This window comes from Neophocaena asiaeorientalis, unplaced genomic scaffold, assembly GCF_003031525.2.
Source record: "Neophocaena asiaeorientalis asiaeorientalis breed wild unplaced genomic scaffold, Neophocaena_asiaeorientalis_V1.1 scaffold124, whole genome shotgun sequence".
NCBI lineage: Eukaryota > Metazoa > Chordata > Mammalia > Artiodactyla > Phocoenidae > Neophocaena > Neophocaena asiaeorientalis.
Window position 1 is genome coordinate 4,049,706 of NW_020174135.1, and position 24,165 is coordinate 4,073,870.

Sequence of the window (24,165 nt, forward strand, 5' to 3'; positions counted from 1 at the left end):
CTTCGAGAACCAACGCAAACCCATCCTCTGAATGAAGCCTTTCCTGATGCTCCCAAGCAGAGCTGGGCACCCCTCCTCTGTGGACCACCATCCCCCGCTCTTTCCCCTGTAGTCTGAGTCTGTCTCTCCTACTTAGAGCATGTGACCGCAGGGCCCTTGCACCACCTGGGCCTACTTGAAGAGGAAACTGTCAAGAATCTGCCCAATGGGAAATGAATGAATACCTGAATCAATGGTTGTACTTCCCTCGTATCTACATTTCCAACACCTCCTCTTATTCAGTCTCAGACAAATCAAAGAGCAAAACCCTGTAGAAAGTAAAGGACTTTCAGAAACACAGGAACAGGAAGAGGGAGGGAGAAAACAGGTTAACAATAAAAATTAAAAAAAAAAAAAATCACAGGACAGGCAAAGGAAACCAGAGGAGTAGCTGACCTTCTGTATTTCACTCCTGGGATCAGGAGGGCTAAAGAATCCTGTGATTCCACAATAACATTTTAAAGTCACCATGGAACATTTTAAAATAAAAATAAAGCAAAAATTACTTAAGTCACTGAGGTAAGACCTTTTCACTGGAAAAGACCTTAGAGACAGAGGCCAGTGTTTTCAACTACAACACCAACAAATGACAATGTGTATTTTATTTCTATTTTCTTATGAGCTGATCACACTTACTGCCTTGGAATAAATCTATGACCCTACTCTTCCAAGGCAAAAATTCAAGAAAACACTATCACAAAAAACGAGCCCAGGATATGGTGGTGACGAAGATGCCCTCCTCTCCCTGTGAGGAGAGGCGGAAAACAGTTTCTTCTGTTTCTTCCCTGTTATCCTAACCACACCCCCGACTCTCTCCTGGATTTACAAAGCAGTTCACTAAAAAATATCCTACAATCGTATTTTATTTTAATATAATAACCAAGATATCTCCTAGATTTTCAAAATAAAAAGTGATTTGTTTATAAAAAATATAAAATAACATCCATTCAGTATTTAAATGGTATTTCAAGGACTTCAACATCAGAGGAATAAACTAACAATGTACATTTGGTATTCCTCACTGACAGGAAGAGAGACAGTCAGCATTATGTGGGATTTTTAAATTTTCAAACTAAAGACAAAAATATACCATTAAACAAAAAGCATTAAAATATTATAGAGATAAAATATGTAACACATCCTTTATAACAAGAGTATTTTAATGTTAGTTTTGATGTTTTTTATAAAATTGAGAGATGCTGCCCTTTATATTGTTACATGCATAATTTATGACATGATATAAAACAAACTTTTTCTATCTATATCTTTTTTTCTATGTCTCTTTAACCAAAACAACCAGCCGAACCAAAAACTTATTTTATTTGGATACATCTGTAGATATGATGGCTGTAATTAATTGTTCAGCTAAAAATGCAATCCCATGGTACTCTTAATGATTTAGGTATACACAGCTTTAATTCTCAGAGCAGTCTAAAAATAGTGATTTTAATTTATTCCTGCTGCCTAAAATTACACACAACCATGTATTTTTAAATATTTCCAGCCTATAAAAATTACTAATTTTTGCCACTTGTGTTTATCTGCATTTAGACTTTGATTTGGATAAATTAAGCTCTCAAGTGTTCCTTGCTTTATGAAACTCTGCATGTTGTACACTTCAACACAAATAAATGACTTGTACCATTAGAGGTTTAAATAATGTAATGTATTTCATGCTCAGCCTGAAGCTGGATTCCAATGAAGTTGCTAATGCACGTAATGATTAAGTGTAACTCAAATACTAACTGTGTTGTTGAAAACATGACAGGCAATAATTTGGTCTATTATATTCTGCCATTTAATTGCCTAGTACAGACATTCTCTGACACGTTATGAAGCAATGATTTACAATTATTCAAGCTGCAAAGGTCAGAAAGTGACATTATAATCATCTACATAGAGATCCCTTCTAATGCACAAAAACTAGGTAATGCCACACACACATACAAAAAGAGTTTTGCTGCATTAGTAACTTTCTATTTAAGTTTTCTTAAACCAACTAAGAATAAACAGTTCATAAGCACATTAATACACAATAGAAAATGTCTAGAATCTTTTCATGAACCCAGAGGTGACAGATTTAGTAAATGCCCTATTCTCTCCTGATTAGGTAAGTACTACTCAACTGTTTATATACAAGATTCAAGACTAGACACAGGGAAAGCAGTCAGAAAATAATATAACCCCTAAATCATGCATACTGGGGTTTTTGTGAATAATGGCATACAAAAGTTAGGTATCATTTCCCGGGTTTACTGAAATCACAGGCTACTTACTAATTTTCTACTTAGTCTTTTTTTGTAGCAACTAGTAATGAAAAACAAAAACCATAACCCAAGAAGATCAATTTTACCCCTCTCACCCTAATGGAAAGACAATAAAATCTTCACTTTTTTAGGCACTTATTTCTATGATACTAACATGTTCAATCTGTAACAACTCAAGTGTGATAAATTATCAACACATAAAGAACAATGAGGAAAAATAATAAAATTATGTAAAACAACACTTTAATATGAGAAAAGTGAAACAGAGAGAGACCAAAAAGAGAGAGAGAGAGAAAGAGACTGAATACCAGAATATTAAAATAAAATACACTGCAAGCAATTTTTTAGAATAATGTAAGTCTGAGCAAAAGCAGAAAACAAAAGTGGCTGGGGGCTGGAAGTTACAGCTATCACATGCTAGAGAAAACAACCTAGAGAGAAAAAAAATAAGTACAAATTAAAATCAGTAACTAAAACAACAGATATTACAAAAGCAGAGAAATAAAGAAAAGGTACAGTTAAAAGGAAGGAGACAGTGGTCTACCATTACTAGCCCATAATTTAACTCCATCACTAAAAATACTTTTACTCTCAGGTTTACCATCTGTACAACGGGGTAATAAACATGAGATAAACAATCTCATGAAACTGAGATCAACAAATGAAACGACTGCTAATTAAGCTGTACACTAAAACACAGCACTGCTTAAATACTATTTATTACTGAGAGTATTATATATACACTAATGTGTGTATGTGTGTACACACACGGAGGAAGAGATTATTAAAATAAATGTAAATGAATTTAACAAAACATGGTTTCCACAATGATGTTCTTAAGCCATTGAGATTTTTAAGTTCTTGACTACTGAAAAATAGCAAAGGTAAAGATCACGGACTTAGTAAAAATGTGTTTACCTATTTTTAAATATATGTTCCCAACAAAATTATTAACTTCTACATAAGGTGCTTTCTATTATTTTTTATTTTCTCCCCCACTAAGCCCTATGTCCGACCCATAGCACATTTTCATGTTAACTATCCAACAAGTGCTAAATATAAATTCACCTATATTCTATAAAATTCCTCTTGAGGTCATGCTCAGAAGTAAGAAAAACATTAAGATACTGTAATTCAAAAAGTGCTCCTCCTAAAAGTGAAAGTAAAATGAAAGGCTTTTAAATGAAGTTATCTATAACATGTTCTTAAAACAGGGAGTGCAGAGCAATACATTTCTGAAACCTATACCCTGACATAAGCATGTAAACCATGGGTAAACAAAACTTAAATCTTGAATTCTGACTCCCAGCTAGCATTAGGAATTAGACATCGAATACAATACATTCAGCCTCTTTGGTCAAATAACTCAAATCCATGATATACTGTGGCTAAGATCTGCCGATGAGGGGGACAGAGAGATCTTAAAATTGAGCTTAAAAATTCAAAGAAGATCAGTGTAGGTTCAAACAACTGAAATAAAGTTTAAAAGGCAGTTTTTATTAAAGGAGTAGCTAATGCACAACCTTAAATTAAGCCTTAGTAAATAATATATGATACATATTTGATGAGCGTCTAAAATCTTAAAGATATGAAAAAGAAGTCATACAATTACAAATAAACTGAAACATTAATACTGAGGTCTTTTCAACAAAATGTACTGTTTGTTGTTTTCATCAATTTCACCATAGAATATAAGATTTTTTTCAAGAGGTAACTAAGGAAAAATAGTACAACACTGTGAGTAATAATTTCACTTCAAAAATGTGCCTGCCCCACTGTTTTCATATATTACTCTAACAGAACTGTTTGAAAAGCCGTTTATTTCTTACAACTCAAACAGTGAAGGGGTTATTAGTAAAATTCTAAAACAGACACTAAGATACTAACTACTGAAGAAAAGAAAACATAGTGCAAGACCTTCTGTTTGTGACAAAATTATAGAGTTAATGTTCCTGAAAGATCACTTCACCTTTTAAAGCATGATTTTTTAAAAGGTAAAATTTATAGCAATTAAAGCTAATGAAGAAATGCAGCATGAGCTGCTTATGTTCAGGAACTAATAGGTCCACTGAGCATTTCTAAGATTATTTAGCCATCAATGATAATGAATTGACATTGTCAGAGACGTTAATGTACCAGTGCTCTCTACTGCCACTAATCTGATAGCCAATTCTCTCTTTTTTTTTAACGTTTTTTACTTTAATTTCTAACCTACATTCTGCTCTATCCCTTTGAAACACATGGAATACAGAACAACCTATGATACTTTTTCTTTAGCATTAAAGGGTATTTAACTCATTATTGTTCTGTGTCAACTACATAGGTCGATAGGCATTCTGCAGTTTACTGAAATTCTTCAGAACTTTTAGCTTCACTGTAAAAATATCTACCCTGTACAAGTAACTGCTATGTGACTTTTAAATCAAATTTCACATAAAAAAATTAAGAGAACTATTATTTCTTGTTCAAATAAAATTCAACGACTATTGTAATTTTAAGTGATACAATTTGAGAATCTAGATTGCTTTTTCTATGTGTACACACACACACGTAGACCTCTCTGACAGCCGTATAAAACTCAACATAGCTATATGTACTTATAATTCTTTACTTGGGAACCACTATATAAACCATTAGTGCAACATGCCGGTTGTACATGCTAAGCAATGAGCTAAGCAAGTGCGCACTGCTCAAATCACGCAACCAAAGCCAATCAATCAGACATTGTTTTTGACGCTACATATGTCAGAAACTGCTCTTTGAAAGTTTCTTCTTCTCTTTCCAGGTTTTGGTAACGCTAATAAAAATAAAAATTCGGTTTCTAATAACACAGTATGCAAAAATTATTTACTTATTTTGCAGACACAAAGAAGAAACTGCTTATTGTCATAGCACAAATTTTCATTGGAGTCAGGGCCTTCCTCTATCCTATAACTCACATGGTAAAAACAATAAATGAGGTATCTTTTAAAATTCCAAGACCTGGAGCAATTAAATGAACCATGTGGCACTCGACCCTTGCAGCTAAAATCAGTAGCAACAAAACTCATTCTCCCACTGATGTTCAGGGGCTTCAGGGCAAAGGTTCATCTTCACTTACTTTAGCTCCAAGTCACTGAACCATCAATTCTGCCAATGAATAAATCACAGGCCATGGTTAATAAAACTGCTTGCAAAGTTATTTGCAAAACCATCTTAAGGGTCAAAAAATGCAACTGCATCCTGGGATGAAATGTACAGTCCATTAAAAAACAGAAACTGTTTTTGACTTAAAAGATATTTACACAGTAGTGCTAACCAGAAGAATCTTCCACTGAAAAAATAAACTTAATATAACATGTACGCGGCTTCCCTGGTCGTGCAGTGGTTGAGAGTCCGCCTGCCGGTGCGGGGGACGCAGGTTCATGCCCCGGTCCGGGAGGATCCTGCATGTCGCGGAGCAGCTGGGCCCGTGAGCCATGGCCGCTGAGCCCGCACGTCCGGAGCCTGTGCCCCGCAATGGGAGAGTTTTTTATATATATATATAAAACATGTACGCATTGCATAATTTAATTGAATCCGAAGTGTTTTGTGAATTAACCATAAGAACTGCAGGTTCCTCAGGTTTCACATAAAGTGTTTTTATACGATGCACTTATTAGTTAATTTCTCTAGCATAACAGCATTAAAATATACTTTTAATCAGAAGTAACGTATTAAAATCCAGCTCTGAATGTCCTATGATATACCATAGATGACATGGCATTTTAAAACCTTTCAAACATTTCTGCTAAATTAATTAGTGTTGCATTAAGGCGTCTCACTGCTTCCTATTAAATGCAACACATTTGAGTGACAATTAAACATTGTGAATGATTCTTTAGAGGAAAGAGCCATTAACTAAAACAGGAAAAAAACAAGTTTTGAAATAACGTTACACAAAAACCTACATTATACACTGGATTTTTAAGCTTCATCCCTGCAATAATCAGTTCTCTGAAATTAAATCTTTTTCTGCTTTTTTCCTTATAGAATGTGTCCAATGTATCCAAAGAACCATTAATGTGATTAAAATTAAAGCGGTATAGCAAAAGAAAAAAAAACATACATATACAATCCTGAAGCTATAGTATGTATTTTTTTATGTCTTTAAATGGAATTTACACTTCTCTCTGGCAATATGAATGAACATCCTATAATTTAGTCAATTTACAGATTACAGGTTCAAATTGACCTTGTAGCCCATAAAATTGCTCATCTTCAGTACAGGATTAGAAGTGGGAGAAGAATGTCATAACTGTGTTTAAGGAATTTACCATAACAATGGAAAGAAGGATACGCATGCATAATTTTAGCCACTCTTACTCCTATCAGTTTTGAATTCTGAAACAATGGATATCCTGCACATGCTTCCTGGTTCACCACGGTAGAGACGGTTTCAATTTACTCACCCACAGACATGACACTTGTATTCCCTCATCCCAAGGTGCCTTTTGACATGGTTTCTGGCATCGCCAAGCTGAGCTGTTGCAAAATGGCATATCTTGCACTTGAATGGTTTTGATCCTAAATAAATTTAACATAAAGTATGATTTGAATTTGAATAATACATTACTGATAAAGCTTTAAAAGAGGCCCAGATCTTAAATCATACTTATAATCTAATTACAAATTTCTGTCCCCCAAATGGAATACCTGCATTCCTTTCTAACTTGAACAGACACGCATTCCACAATTATTCCACCAAGAAGACTTTAATGTTCCAATGAGTATTTCTAACTTTCAATAACATTTCTAAAATTTAAAGTCAAAGGTGATACACCTCAGCAGTACTAAGCAGATGAGATGAGCTACATAATTTCAAATATTTTTCTTACAATTCACAAAAATAGTTTTAAAAGTCATTTAACATTTTAAATGGAACATTTTTAAAACATAAATGCATACAGAGTAGCGGATGTTTCTTAAAAATATATTTATTATCAAATAAATTTCTCAGTGGCCACATCCCCGTTCCCTCATATTTCTACAGCTTTGAATTTTTTCACATTAATATTTCAGTTTTTTTCTAACATTTATCCCAAATTATTCACAATATTACTCTTTCAATACCATACAATATAAGAATATATAGTGGATAAATTATTTGCTTTTAATGATCATTTTAGAGCCAAAAATCTGTGATGATTCAGCAAATCAGAATTACTGACATTATGGCTATTGTTGATTTCAAGAACATTTCAACATAAAAGGCACAGTACCAACAATTTTTTTATTTCATAAAGAAATAAGATTAATCTATACTCAAAAATGAGGAGACAAAATTATTTCAAGAGTCCACAAACTTACTGTCAGTAATAGGTAGATTCTAACTGGAAAATAGTTACTAATTGATAATCAGTACCCATATTATCAAGAAGCAACACTCTTTCAAAGTGTAACACATATATACCATTTTCTAATTCTAACCTTTAAATCCTCAAGAAAATAAAATCATTAAAAAAACACAGTTTAAAATTGGTACAATGTTTCCAAATTTTTCATAGCATGTTTAGTACCTACTTGGTGAAGCACCTCTTCTAATAGTTAGACAGAATATGAAATATGTGAACTTTAATAAATATACAAAAAGAGCTCAAATAAAAAAGTTGCAGTAAATCATTTTTGATCAATGGAACTTTGCCCAATGCCCTTGAAAAAAAATCCTCCAAGAATACTGTGTTGAAATTGAAGCACTCAGTAAAAAATTTTAGAGTCTTAAATTTCAATTTAATTCCCAAAAGCTGACAAAAAAAGTGAAGCATTTAATTTTAATCTTCTAACAGAAATAAGTCAACAGTACTAAGCACGGGCAAAGGTGAATATTTCACAGTTCAAAGACAATGAAGCCAGATCTTCTAATACTTCCATTTCTACTGTTAGAAGTAGAGGTAAAATATATTTAGCACCTGAATGGTTGTATCTAGTCAGCTTTATATGTTTAAATGTCAAAAGCAGGTTGAGACTGCAGCTTACAGCAATCACATTCTATCAGTTACATTAGAAACTACAGTTTATTTAAATGATTCTGATAAAACTAAGCCTATCACTACTTTGAAACATTTCATCTTGACACAGCATTCTATAAAGGGACTTGTAAAAGAAAAGAGTGAGAAGAACCAATTCACCTGTACTTTAAATTAAACTACATTAAAGGTAATTAGGAAATTATTAATCAACAATAACATCGGGACTCTAAACGAAGAAGATAAAGCTCTCTCAACACGTGTATTATTACAATTTTGGTGAAAGGATCCAAAATATCTCGTGACTCAAGCCCTTGTGTGCTCGCTCTGCACTACAGGGTGTGAGTTCCTCTGTGTGGCAGCACACGGGCCACGGGGGCCGGACACAGACCTTCAGCGCTTTCAGTGGACTGTCCGTGGCTCCCTGGTGGAAACCGCAGTTCCTTCGGCTTTCAGCCATCACTGCTGGTGTGCTGACAACACATCCACGAGTCACCCTGTTGACTGTTTCCATGTAGAAATCACGGAGGCCCTGACTACTTTTTGTATCTTACATGCAGAGATGTGTTAACGTCTCCTTCCTGGCCATAAAAATTCTAATACTACGGGACTAGGGGTAACATTTTTCTGTATAAGAAAACAAGAAATGTCCCATTTTTTTCCTAACTGATAGCGCTTCCATTTTTAAGCCTGCTAGGCCCATTCCAAAATAAATCCAGGCATAGTATTTTTAAGGCGAAATTTGTAAGACCATATATTTCTAAATTTGTCTTTCAGGCATGTTGAGATTATTATAAACTGTCAATATTATTTTAAATAGTCCCACTCCATGCGACAGCATTACCCTCAGTAGTTTTTGTTTTGCTTTAGTTTGGCCTGTGAGGTTTTCTGAAAGGGAAAAATGAAAGAGGGTCTCTAGCTGTCTGGCACCTCACAATGTTACCTAAAGAATTCCAAAGACTTTAAAAACAAAGCCTCCCCCTCAGACCTGCACTGGCCTTCCTCAACTTCATTCACTGCCAACTGCTAGGCATACATGGACGTGACACTTAAAAAATCATAAGGAGACTTCAGGTCTTAAAGAATCAAGTAAGATGGATACAACCCATTATCTAATTAATGCTTCTCCACTCCACAATCCTCCCTACACTGAACACTTCACTGGTTCCTCTGCTCATCCATTTACTCCTTCATTCAACAAACAGCACTGAAAGCCAGCACCACATGGGAGTGAAGCAGTGAGCAAAGCAGAGGCCCTGCCCTCACTGCGCTTAAACTCGACGCACTAACTCCCCCTAACCGCCTCTTCCCAAGCTGTTCTGGCTTCTAAACTGTCACTTATTAAGGTACAAACACCACCAGCCCTAATGTTCTCCCACGTGTGGACATTTCCAAATAGCGCCAGAGACCAGCACGCTCTGAACAGGAAGTTAAGGGCTTCAGAGAGTCTTCTGACTTAATGACCTCTGGTATAGGAAATTAAAGCTCTAACTACCAGAACAATGCCGGAGAGAAAATGAACAGCTTTTCCTGTATTACTAACGCAAAGGGAAAGGAGACGCTGCACTTTCTGGTCATGTGGATGGCTTCATACCAGCGAGCACTCAGGAAAACTCTGGGAGGCTTTTTTCCCACAATCCTTGATAACCAAAACTCATTTGTTTCTTCAAGTGCTGCTTTTATCGTGTTAAGGATGGGAAGAAAAGGTTACATAAAACATATAGTAAATCACAAAATATGAAAACAGGGATTGGAAGAATAAGCCCTTTTCCAGTTAACCATTAATAACAGTCCCTGAATTACTATTTCATGGACATAAGCAAAGTATCAGAGAAGCAATTCTTTTTAAGATGCCCCCAGGATAAAAAACAAAAGAAAACAACAACGACGGCAAAAAAGCCTTGGATTAAAACCTGGATAGCAACCTCCCAGCAAAAAATGACTTGCAAAATTGAAATGTCGGCTGGCACTGGGGACTCAGGAAGAGAGCTCTTTGCGGTGCCTCAGAACACCATAAAAATGTACTTGCTGATAAGCCAACAGGAGATGTTAAAAAGTATGCTAACTTTTACTAAATGTTACAATCAATGATGTAACTTATATAAGTAGGGTTACTCTGTCACACATTGATAGTTACCTCACTTTCACATCCACATTAACTTGATTTTAAATGCAATTAATACATATAGTCAAGGAAGACTAATGGACTACATTCTGCACTTAACCTGGTGGACATTTTCAAATGGCACAAGTGACCAGTGCAAACCTATTTTGCATTGTAAACGACTAAATAAATCTTAATGGATTAAGAATGATCAGCTATCAACACACAAGGGAAATTAAGTGCTGAAATGCCTACATTGATTATTTTAAATTATTAGCCTTACTCTGTTCTTGAATTTGTATGCTTTTAGTGAGCTTTAACACATTTACAAGACTTATTGACTATAATTACAAGAGAATTCAAGTAATGGACACATCAATTATAAGCAACATGTCTTGACCAGACAGTTGCATAAAGAATTCTAAAAAGAGCTCCATTAGCATCTTCCTCTTAGTTTTATTCAGTTTTATCTGCCTTAAGAGGGCATGTTAAGAAAGAACCTATTTTCTGCACACATGAACGAGCCTGATTTCTAAAACCATATCATTTCAGAAAGTGAGCGGCAACACGGTACCGACAGAGGTATTAATAAGGCCAACAAATAAGTATCTGACCTTACTCTCCAGCGGTGGTTCTACTACATGGGAAGAGCTGGGATCAAAAGTACAATGTTTATATTTACCTAGATTAACCTTATGCAGGTTGCCCTGTTACTTTCTTCAGCGAAAAACTTTTATCTATCTTTAATCACCCTAAACTATTAATAATGTTTCATACCCTTTTGTCTTCCTCCTTGTAACCGTGCACTAAGTTTCAAAAACTGCATGAATTTAAAGTATATCTTTAATAATAAGCCATTGTTTAAAAGTACAGTAAAATAAACCTTACAGTTTTAATGAAAATATGTTCATTGAAATGTGAATTTATTATTCAAATCCACTCATAAATTCAACCATGGAGACAGAACTTGTCTAAGCAGAGCACAATGATTTAGAAAAGCTGTCCATTTAAAACAAAGAATGTATGGCAGGTTTATAGAAACAGTGCAGCGAATTTTAACATAAATTTAGAATAGTGGCTTATGTATTTCCCACAAAAAGTTTTTTTAAAAAATTTCTATCTAAAATTGAACATTAAAATGGAACACTACATGTGACAGCACAGAAATTCAACCAAGTGCTACCTCCATGCAAACCAAATCCCCAGGACATATTAACTTCGAAAAGTGTTCACTAATTTTGATCCTTGAAAGCAGAATCTTGTTGCCTGGGAGTTACACTTTGGGATATAAACTATCTGGCAATGAATACATTTAAATCCCTAAAACTGTAAGAAAATTTTCATATTCCACTCCTCAAAAGCCACTTAATATGTCCTCTGAAACCCAAAGTGCCACTTAATAGACACCCTGGAAAACCAAACAACTAGGACTTAGAGACAACTGAAAAGCTGTGAGAGACAGGAATTTAACAAACGCATCAGAGGGACTAGGCTTCTTGATAAAAGAGATCTGCCAAACATCGTGCCTTTGGAATCACTAAGGCTCAATTAATTACCTTAAGAAATGTTAAGTGTCAACAAAGACTATCGCAGCGTCCAGAGCCACGGGGCAGTGGGAGGTGAACTGGGTGGAGGCCGACTGGCAAATGCAGTTAAGGACTCCACGTTTGGATGGGAACAAATGTCTGAACTCTATCACTCCTCTGCACCTGGTGGGTAAAGAGAGATTTGCTGCACTTTACTTACCTGTGTGAGTGCGAATGTGTGCTAGGAATGCCATCGAATTGCTACTGCGACACATCTTCCCACAATACTTGCAAACGTTCCCCTGATTTTCCTCTCTCTCGCGGTTGATTTGCTCAGTGTCTTCCACTATGTACTTATTCACCTCTCGGAGCAGTTCCTCATGCTGCCCTTTAATATGCAGAAATAAATTCTGTTCAGAATCAAAGGGCTCTGTACACTTGACACATTTAAAGGTGGCCCCTCCCTCGGGAAGCTCCTCAACGCTGGCCTGTTCATTTCTCATGTGACCAGCACTGGCCAAATGCTGATGGAGGTTGCTCTCCGTGTAGAACGACTTTCCACACAGCAGACAGTGGAAGTGTTTCTCTTTTGTAGGATGCTTCATGGCTATGTGAACATTCAGTCCACTCAAACCATCTGCTAAGAAGCCACAGTCATCACAACGAATTCGTGTGGATTCGGCAAAGGAACTGCCGTCGGATTTCTTCTTTTTCACACCTTGAGCACAGTCCTTTAAGGGCAACTCACTCATTCTCACTCCTGCTGCTATGAGCCCCTCTTCAGACTGGTCTAACAGGTCCCCATCTTCGGGGTTCTTTATCCTTATGATGGAAGAATCAAACCGGCCAAAACTGTACACGGCTTGTCCTTTATCATCAATACTGATTATAGTTTCATAAACATCAGTATTTTCAACGGTGCTATCAGAAGCTGGACCATCCTCTTCCAAAATTATTTTACTTTCATGTTGGGAATTCATCAGAATCTCCTTATTCTCTAGAACGGGATCTTCTGGCACATCTTTCAAATCCCCTGAACTCTGCACACTTCCAACTTTGTTCTGACCACTGCCACCCAGGTTGAGCTCTTCTCCAGTTGCTCTCAGCATGGTGCTCTCAGCCGAATGCTCTCCTTCTAGAGCTCCGGGGCACACACGTTTGCCAAGGACTTTATCTGCCTTGTCCCCTACGTTTCCGCCATCACTCTTGCAATGTGTGTCTGGATCACTGGCGTCATTCAACATACTGTGGTTTTTCTTTGATGTCTCATAATTCAAAGCTGAGCTTCCTGAATTTTCATTCTGAAAGTTGCCTGGGGAGCCATAATTAGAGGAAATATTAAGGGACACCATCTCCTCCGGTTTTGTAACTTTATCCTTGGCAAGGGGCGGCTGGAAAGCTTCACAAAAGGAATGATCTCCGCTGAGATTAGATTCTTCCTCAGTCTCAATTTCTACAGAGCCAGGAGCGCAGAGTACTTTGGACATATCTAAATTAGTATTCTCATCCAAAATAGAACAATCAGCAGCATTTCTAGTTCTGAGAGTTTCAGAGGGTTGGTCTGAAATTATCTGAAATTCTTCAGAACTTTGCTGATGCTGCCCTTCAGGAATAATGATGGTTTTGGACATTTCTGCAGAACTGGCTTCTACGTTAGAAGAGTTCAGGTAAGACTGCCTTTTCATCTTATGTTTTTCTGTTGCTGCGTGCCTGGTCATCTCCCGCCGAGTCACAGCATAGTAATCACACGCCATGCAATAAAACGCAAACTCTCTTGTATGTTTCCGTTTTACGTGCAGTTCTAGAGAAGGAGAAGAGTAAGCGTTAAACTCACAGCGCGCACATTTGTTATCTCCTGTACCTGCGTCATCTCCCTGGGAGCAGGCATTGCCCTGATGGATAAGGTCCTCTGGTTGTAGAGACGTCTGTTCCTTTCTCTCAAGAATGTGACCATTAGTTTCCCCATCTGTAGAATGAAATACGTTCTCAACGTCGACTTCAACTGGATTCCTTTGCTCTAGTACTGGCTTTTCCGAAACAGAGGTGTCTGCTTCAGCTGACTCGTTGGCAGGTACATCCGAAACTGCTGAAGTGGTGTTCTTCCTACAGGCTTCAGGGTTCCCCCCTTCCGGGCCAACAATGATATCTGAACTTGGTTTTCCACTCGCTTCTATCTCTACACGTCCTTTATGTTTCTTGGTGGCACAATGACGTTCCATGTCTCCCTTAGTTACAGTATAATACTTACACACTTTGCATAAATAACTGTACTGGTGACTGTGTTTTCGTCTAATGTGCACGGTCAAGTTTGTAATACTCGAGGCCAAAAGACCGCAATGTGAACACGTCCGTGAGATGTTACCTTTAGGTCTCCCTCTCTTTGGGGCAGTGGTCAAAGTTAATTCAGCCTCTTTGGTGATTACACCAGATTGTGACAGTTCCTGGGGAAGGAGGATGCTCTTGTCGAGACAGGTGTGCTCCTGGAATTGCACACCTTCCACATGGCCTTCTATCCTTCCATTCCCAGAAATGGTAAACTCTTCTTTTTTGTCATTTGCACCTATGCAGACCCTTTCAATACATTCTTCAAAGCTTAAGCCAATATTATTTTTCTTAGCATTTTCAAGATGTTTGCTTCTCTTAATGTGTTTCTCCATTCCTTCTTTGCTCAATGAGTAAAGATTACATGCCTTACACAGAAAGTGATAGTCTTGACCATGGCGGAGTTTTATGTGTCTTGTGAGAACAGTGGAAGATCTTGTTTTATAAAAACACTTCTTACACTGAAACTGAGGCTTATTCGCATGTCTTACTTCATTTCCATGGCTGACCCTGGACTGAACTGGCTCTTCCTGAGCTGCTTTTCCTGACTCACTCACAGAATCTTTTGTATTTTCTGATTCTAAAGTACTTAAAGGTAAAGTCTGTAAAACCAAATCATTGTTAAATGATTGAGAAGTCTTTGGCTGACCCAACAAGTGAATGTGCTTCTCAGTTGTCTGGTGTTCCTCCATGTCTTTCTCAGACGAGAAGCACAGATCACAAGGCGTGCAAAGGAAACCCCTACTGTGCTTTTCCTTCATGTGGTCTCTCAGGTACATTTCATTCAAGGAAGTAAAGGAACAACACTGACAACTGAGGCCGGGGGCGGTCTGCTGATGCTGGTTATTGTGCGAGTGTGCATCCAAGTCCCTCCTGGACGCACTGGAAAAGCCACATGTCTGGCAGTGAGACTGCATCTCTCCTGCGTGGCACCTCTTCCCATGGATTTCCAACTCTGTCCTGTTTGTGGCTGTGTGTCCACAGTCTGTACATGTACACAACACCTGGTCATCCGAAGGCGGCCTCACCGTCACTGAGTCAAAGGAGCATGGGAGATGGGAGCTTCTCCTGTCTTGCTTCAGGTCCTGGGTCTCTGCGGATGTGACGCACAGACCCTGGACGCTGCCACCGGTTTCTGCATGCTGAGGTGTTGACTCAGCATCACTTGCTTTCATCTGTGTTCTAAAGTGTTTCAAGCACAGCCTCTGAGTTTCAGTAGCGCCTCTTTTGTTAACTCCTAAAAGAGTGAACCTTTTCTTCGCCTGGCCCCTTAGGGCGAAAGCGCCGCTGCGTCGTCGGAAGCTGCTGCCCAGCATGAGGACGTTCCGCTCAGGTCTGGGTCTTGAGGCCGTACTGACACCGTGGGCTGCCTGGAGGGTGTTTCTGGTAGATTCCAATTTCTCTAGGAGACCCTCTGAGGTGACTAAGTCTCCTACCTTTTTACTCTGGTTTTCAGGATTCTGAGGTATATCGAGGGAGGTTACATTTTCTTCAACAATCTCTACTTTTTCTGGCGAAGTATTCCTGGATGGCATCATTTCAACCAGCAACTCACTGCCACTTCCACTTTGTTTAGAAATGCTTCCTCTGAAATCTTTAAATTTGCTTCCAACGTTTCGTAATCCTTTTGAACCGCCATTCTTTGCTATTGGCTTAGACGCTCTTGGCTTTGTGCGAACACTTTTTGTTCCCATGGGACATGGCTTCTTAGGAAAAGGCTGTTTGGTTAAGATCTGTACAAACCCTCCACGAGCAGCAAGGTTCTGACGCCGGAGATGTGTTTTGCCAAGATAGTGTGCGTTCAACAGGTTCTCCTCCACACACTGAAAGCCACAGAGGTCACAAGAAAAGACCCTCTGCGGCCTGTGCGCCTGCCTGACGTGCACATGTAAGGCTGCGCTGCTCTCCGCTTTGTGGCCACAGGGGCCACAGGCGTGGTCCTCAGGCTGCTGCATGTGACACTCGGCATGCTTCTCCAAATCGGAGCAGGAAACAAACGAGTGACCACACGCGCCGCACTGCAGAACTGCATCCACACTTCCGAGGGTACTGCTCGCAGGCATCTCGTTCTGGGGGAAGGGAAGCTCTCTTTCTGGATCAAGGAAAACCATTTCCTGAGCGGGCTTCTTCTCAGCGTCTGTTTCCAGAGAAGCAGCGTCCGTGGGGTTAACGTTGCAGGGGGCGGCAAAGGCACCAGGAAGACACACGCCTCCATCAGGGTCACTAAGGAGGGCCCCCACCCCTGTCCCCGCCAACGGGACACCCGCTTCTGGGCCTGAGCCCTCAGGCCTCTCTGACCCAGGGATGCCCAGCTCTCCCGACTGGAGGGGCTCTGCCTCAGCTAATTTCATTCTCTTGGAAGCGTGTTCATTTCCATCATTCCCCACGACAGCACTGTCAAAGTCTGATGACTCTAAAAAGCCTCTTTTGCTTGTGGAATTTTCAGAGGAATCTGCTATCACCGCAGATACAGGCCCACAATCTACATCACGGGGCGAACTATTTCTCCAGTCCTTTGCTTCCTTGTTTGCACTGTCACCCTCATCATTCTCTGGTTTCTTCTCAGTGTCCATCACTAATAAAGGCTGACGATGCTTCTTGTGTCAGGGGTGGCTCACTGGGCACACATAACCTGGGAAGAAAATAAAAATGGTATAAAACCTTTGAACATAAAGAAAAGACACACAAGTTAGTCGAAAAGTCGACATAAAGTGACACACTAGACGAAAAATATCATAAAATTAGCCTCGAGTTCTCCTTTACATTGAGATGGATTTGATCGCGTGTGCAAAGTCCTTTATGAAATGCATGAAATCAGATTTGGGGCATACCACATCATCATACTGCTGACTCAGGAAGCAATGCTACATTACTTTGATAGAAAAAGTAATTTTCAACCAGCTTACAAAAAAGCTTCCATGTTTTAATTCTTTTTATTGGTACATTTCAATTTACTACTCAAAAAAAAAAAAAAAACAGAGAAGCCCTCTTTTCAAAGTACATTTCCGTGAACTCCCATTCTGTAGAACAGATTATACAAAAACTGCTGTGATACAAGTCAGGGAGCCAGCCCTCCCCCTCTTTAGCTTCCCAACAGAAGCCCAAGTCCCAGTGTAAAGAAAACATAATTTTAAAACAACTGCTTCATCCTCCTCCCCTAGAGCAAAGAGTCTGACTATCATCCTTCTAAGTATATCCTAATTAACAACATGCATATGCTCATCATACATCATCGTTCATGTTCAAGCACTGTTGCCAATGAACAGCCACTCCTGTTCCAGGTGTCAATCACCAATGTCTTCATCTAACAGTCATTTTGTGTTGTCTGAAGGTTAACAGGTTAAGGGGAAATGTCACTGATAGAGTAGAATTAATAACGTAAATTTTAGTGGGGGGAGGAAGAATTTTATTGAATAAAATGCTTTAAAATCAATAACATTGATTTTATTTTTCATTATGCTATTTAATTCAATTAAAACATATCATTTTCCATTTACTTTACACCATGAATGGAATTCTCAGCCAAATGCCATTTGATTTGATGTTAATTAAAGTATTACTCATCAAGTATTATGGCCTCAAAGCTAATGGTAACTATCTTTAACTATTTTAACCATTTTTTTTTTGTTTTTTTGTCACGATGACAAACCAAATGAAGGCTGTTGTTCTGACTCTGCTAAAAGTAGGGACTAGAAATTATATATAAGATAATGACACCAAAAGCATGAGTAACAATAGAAAAAATTAATAAATTGGTCTTTATCAAAATTAAAAGCTTCAGGGCTTCCCTGGTGGCGCGGTGGTTGGGAGTCTGCCTGCTGATGCAGGGGACGTGGGTTCGTGCCCCGGTCCGGGAGGATCCCACATGCCGCGGAGTGGCTGGGCCCGTGAGCCATGGCCGCTGAGCCTGCACGTCTGGAGCCTGTGCTCCACGGCGGGAGAGGCCACAGCAGAGTGGGAGGCCCGCGTACCACAAAAAAAAAAATTAAAAGCTTCAAATAACATTATCTTCAAAGACCACCAAAAAGAAGTGAAAAGATGAGCCACAGGATGGGAAAAATGTTCTGCAAATCAATATCTGATACAGGACTTAATCCAGAATATATAAAAAAGGAATCTTGTAACTCAATGATTTTTTAAAAATCCAATTTTAAAAGGAGCTGAGGGGCTTCCCTGGTGGTGCAGTGGTTAAGAATCCGCCTGCCAATGCAGGCGACACAGGTTCGAGCCCTGGTCCAGGAAGATCCCACATGCCGCAGAGTAACTAAGCCCGTGCACCACAACTACTGAGCCTGCGCTCTAGAGCCCGTGAGCCACAACTACTGAAGCTCTCGTGCCTAGAGCCTGTGCTCCGCAACGAGAAGCCACCACAGTGAGAAGCCCACGCACCGCAAAGAACAGGAGCCCCTGTTCGCTGCAACTAGAGAAAGCCCGTGCGCAGCTATGAAGACCCAACACAGCCACAAAGACCCAACGCAGCCAAAAGTTAATTAAAAAAATGTTTAAAGGAAAGTAGTTGAATATACATTTCCCCAAAGAAGATATGCAAATGGCCAAAAAGCACATGAAAACATACTCTACATGAGTAGTCATCAGAGAAATGCAAATCAAAACTATAATGCGACACCCACTACAATGGCTAGAATCAAAAAGTCAGATAAGGGACTTCCCTGGTGGTCCAGTGGGTAAGGCTCCACACTCCCAGTGCAGGGGGCCCAGGTTCGACCCCTGGTCAGGGAACTAGATCCCACATGCATGCCACAGCTAAGAGTCCGCATGCCGCAACTAAAACCCGGCGCAGCCAAAAATGAATAATAAATTAAAAAGAAAAATTTTTAAACGTCAGGTAATAACAAGTGTTGGTGAGGATGTGGAGAAATCAGAACACTCATACAATGCTAGTGGAGATGTAAAATGATGATGCCACTTTGGAAAAGAGTCTGGCAGCTCCTCAAAAGATTAAACACAGTGTATCTTACGGCCCAGCAATTCCACTCCTAGGTATATGCCCAACAGAAATAAAAACATACGTCCACACAAAAACTTGGACACAAATTTTTACAGCCGTATTATCCACAATAGCCAGGAGGTAGAAAGAACCCACATGTGCAGCAACAGAATAATGGGTAAACAAAATGAGGTACATCCGTACAACAGAATGTTAATCGGCCACAAAAAGAATGAAGTATTAATACAAACCACGATATGGATGAACTTTGGAAACATTACGCTAAGTGAAGGAAGCCAGTTGCAAAAGACCACATACTATATGATTCCTTTTATAAGAAATACCCAGAATAGGCAAATCTATAGAGACAGAAAGTAGAATAGTGGTTCCTTAGGGCTGGGCGGGAGCACAGGACAGGAGATGGGAGACAGTGGGGTAGCGGTGGTGGATAATATCTAAAAGGTGATGAAGACGTCCTAAAATTTACTGTGGCGATGGTTGCACATGTCTGTGAGTATACTTAAATCCATTAAATCATAGTATGAATGGGTGAATTGTATGGTATGTGAATATCCCAATAAAGTTGCTTAAAAATATATAAATTATCATATGTAATTTACATACAAAAATACCTTGTATTTATTACAATATAATATAGTAACATATTGTATCACTCTTATAAAAGAGTGAAAAAGATAAATGTATATAGTTTTATTACACTTACAAGATGTACAACATCAGATCATCATTTCTTCAGAATGTGTTACAGAAAAGATAAATTATATAAAAGGTCAATAGGTGTTTTGAGGGGAAAAAATATTCCTGGTCAAATAAGTGTAGAAAACTCTGGTTTAAACAAGTGTCTTTATCACAGAATTTCTCAGTACATAAGTGTTTCCCAAACTAATTTCATTACAGAGCCCTTTGTTTATAAAGAATCAAGAGGCCAGTGTTCCAAAGGACCTTTTAGAAAATGCTGTTTTAGATAAAGCATTGGGTTTGCTATTCAACATTTGTAATTCAACAGTAAAAGGAGGAAAGGAAGTAAGAAAGAATGAATCATGTGTCTGTTCCAAAATCTTCACTTAGGGCCTACTGTATGCCAGGTATTTTTGGTTGTACTAGATACTGGAATTAAGCAAAGAAAAAACAAAATCTCTGCCTTGCATTTTAAGGGGTGAGACTTTTTTTTTTCAATAGATATACTGTCCAGTCCAGGACATCGACTTCTGGTCAAGAGTCACAGGGACTGGATCTACTCTCATGCATGAAACAAAGAAAAAAGAAAAAAACAGAATCTATGAAACAACAGCACAAGACACTGGAGATCAGGCACCAAAAGATAGTGATCCTGAGAGATGAGAAACAAACCAGGTGAGCGCCAGCTTACTGCCTGAAGAATGGACGCAGGCCACAGACAGAGCCCAGGGACCTCCCAGCAGAGAGGAGGGCGGCTAGAGCTTGTGGGGCAGAATAAAGGAGAGGAGAGATGGCAGAAAGAGAAGCCCAGAGAGCTGCTGAGGGTCCCTCAGGACTGTCCCTCTCAAGACAGAGGACACTGCCTTCTCCCCCCAGAACCCTCTCAAGCCCTTCACGCTCAGTCCCCGTATCCCACTCCCCTCCCCGCTCCCGCACCCGGAGGCAACCGCCGCTCAGAATTCTTCCACAATAGATTAGTTTTGCCTGTTCCAGAAATTCATACAAATGACATCAGACAATATATACACTTCCGGCGGGAAGGAGGGTCTGGCTTCTTCCACTCAGCACGATGTCTGTGCTGCATGGCTCAGCAATGTGCTCCACTTCGGTGCTGAGCACTACTCCACCACACAGATTTACAGTCCTGTTGACGGACACTGAGCTACTTCCCTTTTGGGCTGTTATGATAAAGCTGCTATAAATATTCTTGCACACGTCTTTCATGAACATAGATTCTCACTGCTTTTATGTACACACCTAGGGGTGGCCTTGCTGGGCTAGAGGGCAGGTGTGTGTGCTTAACTGTACGAGAAACCGCCTGACTGATGTTCAAGGTGGCTGCACTGCTTTATACGGCCACCAGCAGTGTCAAGAATTGTGACTGACCCACTTCCTCACCAACATTTGACACTGTCAGCCTTTTCAGTTTTAGTCTTTCTAGTGAGTGTGTGTGAAGTTACTCTGCATTTCCCCGGTAACTAGCGATGGTGCTGAATGATGCTACATGCTTTGCAAAGTCCTTGTTAGCCTTTGGCCCGTTTCTTACATCACTTGTCTGTTTTATTACTGAGCCTATGTGTTCCGGATATAAATCCTTTGTCAGATACATGTTTTACAAATATTTTCTCCCTTTCCATTTTATAAATGTTGTCTTTTGATAAGCAGAAGTTTTAAATTTTGATGAAATCAATTTTTTCCTTGTGCTGGTTATTTATGTGTCTAGCTTGCTTTCTGTCTCCCAAGCTAGAACGTAAGGGCCTGGTTTATTTTATCCACTCACATGTCCCAAGAGCCTAGATCAATTCCAAGCACACAACAGGTACTAGAATGAACAAGTATCTCACTGTGAAATAAGGAATGTCTCCTATCTAAGTATTTATTGATGAAATGAAAAGTGTCTGAGATACACTTTAAAATGGTCCAGGAAAGGAGCCTAGCGAAGGCTAGGTACCGACAGTGCTGAAAGCTGAGTGACAGTTACATGGGGATTCAGTATGCCATTCTATCAATTTTCTATGTGTTTGCATACATATATGTTTGAAAACGTCCACAACAGGAGTTATTTTAAAAAACCTTTTAACCCTTAATCTAGAACGGTGAGAATTTCTTTCAATAACGAGTCCTTTCATCTCCTCCTCTTCCGACACCGCTGTGGCCCGCGGCTACATCACCTTCGCTACGGACACTAGCAGGTACACATGCACAGAACACACAAACACCAACCCACGGAAGACCCACACACGTACAACTATTCAGAGTCAATGCTATATAGACGGCGCATGACTCATACATTTTTGGAGACAAAAGAATGACTATATTAATATGCAGAAGCAAAATAATGAGGCTCTTCATTATCTCCCATATAATGGCTCCAAAAATTCTAAAACAAAAGGAGGAAATGTTTCTACATCTGTTATTTCCCAATTGACTTTTGAAATTAATGAAATAACTCAACATCTCATTATACCAAGAAAGAACAACAAACATTCAACAAATATATATATTGAGTTGCCTAGAAAATGAAAGAACTATAATGATACAAACACATCCTTTGCCCTCAGCAGGCTCATATTCTATTAGGAGCCATGTGACATATATGGAAAGGAACTCTAATACAAGGCCACATACGGTCACATGTGTGATATAAACAAAGAACTACAGCAGTATAAATGAGCAAGGGACCATACTGCCAAGTAGACTATTTGGCTAAAAGAGGAGAAATATCATTTGAGCTAAACCCCAGGACACTAAAACTGTTTTTTTCTTTTGTTGAGGGGGCAGGTAGGAACAGTTAAACACTTCAAGCAGAAAAAAGGGATTAGCAAAGCCGCAAAGCACATGCAATGAGCATGTGAGACTGTCAGCAGTGCAGACAGCTACAGCCCTGGCTTTCTACTGCAGGGCAACTTAAAACCCAGGCAGATGACCAACACCACATCATAAGAGGCTCCGAATTAAGAACTGGAACTTATTCAGTAGTGTCAGTGGGGAGTCACCGAAACACAGCACTGCTTCAGGAAGACTCATTTTTCAGTATGCAGGACATATCACGGGTAGAGAAAGTCTAGAGGCAGAAAGAGCACATTATAATAATAGTTTAAGTTGTAAGGCCTGAACTAGAATGACATCAGTTAAGTGGGAGTGCAAGGTGATTTAGTAAGTATCTTAAAGTGATCTAGAAGGGATTCAACAGAAATGAGGAACCTTTTATATATTTTTTTTCTTTTTCTTTTTTTAAAAAGAAAAACCTTCATCAGAAAGCTTATTAGGTTATTATAGCGGAATTCAAAATACCCAACTGGGAAAGTTCAAGGACTCTTTTCTGGAGGCAGATTTAATTCATTCACTCAACATTTATGGAAAGCCTACCATGTACCAGAAAGCACCTTTAATTCTCTATGAACAAAGCAAAACAACAGGACAGGCATGGGACTCACTGTCAACACTCAAAGTAAGTAAGGCAGAATCCCTGTTCTTTCTGAAAGTCGTGGTGCTTGTACCCATTGGAGAAGCCAGTGAGTCTCCGATTTCTTCCCACAGCAAGGTTTCAAAATTCAGAAGACTTAGTAGGTATTTAGACTAAAATAATGAGATATATTATTAAACCAAATCTTCTTAAAGCATACGGTTCCTACACAAATTCATCAATTACCATTCAACACACATCCTCACTGTGCCAAAGATTTTCAAATATGCAATTCCATTTATAGTTTCTACTCTCATCCAAATTCTCAACTAGTAGTTGTTCCTCAACTAAAAGTAAATAAATAAATACGTTTTATATAGTGATCTTCAATTTTACCTATAAAAAATTATTAGCTCACCAAGAAAATGTCCCAAAAGAAAATCCCTGCTCTAACTGAAATATTCTCTGCTACAGTTTAAAAACAAAAGAAAATTTTAAAAGTGCAAGAAAAATCAAAACATGCATATACTTTTTAAGAACAATAATAAGAACCTAGAAAAATGGTACAGATGAACCGGTTTGCAGGGCAGAAATTGAGACACAGATATAGAGAACAAACGTATGGACACCAACAGGGGAAAGCGGTGGGGGATGGTGGTGGTGGTGGGATGAGCTGGGCAGTTGTGACTGACATGTAGACACTGATGTGTATAAAGCTGATGACTAATAAGGACCTGCTGTATAAAAAAATAAATTAAATAAAACTTTAAAATTAAAAAAAAAGAACAATAATAAAACAAATCAATAGCAGCAGCATTCTGATGACACCTGGTGGCCATTTCTCACAGGAAGTTTTTTTCAGCATTTTTA

At 38.9% G+C, this 24,165-nt stretch overlaps 1 protein-coding gene across 2 annotated transcripts in view; it reads right to left on the reverse strand.

Annotated features, from left to right (window-relative positions):
* Positions 1-24,165, reverse strand: part of ZNF407 (zinc finger protein 407) — a 413,038-nt gene that overhangs the window by 372,048 nt on the left and 16,825 nt on the right. For both annotated transcript variants that reach the window (XM_024754886.1, XM_024754887.1), the window contains exons 2-3: positions 12,141-16,874; positions 6,737-6,851 (exon numbers count right to left, since the gene is read on the reverse strand). In XM_024754886.1, the coding sequence (XP_024610654.1) occupies positions 6,737-6,851; positions 12,141-16,815 (4,790 nt within the window). In that variant the 5' untranslated portion in view covers positions 16,816-16,874. The remainder of the gene's footprint in view (positions 1-6,736; positions 6,852-12,140; positions 16,875-24,165) is intronic.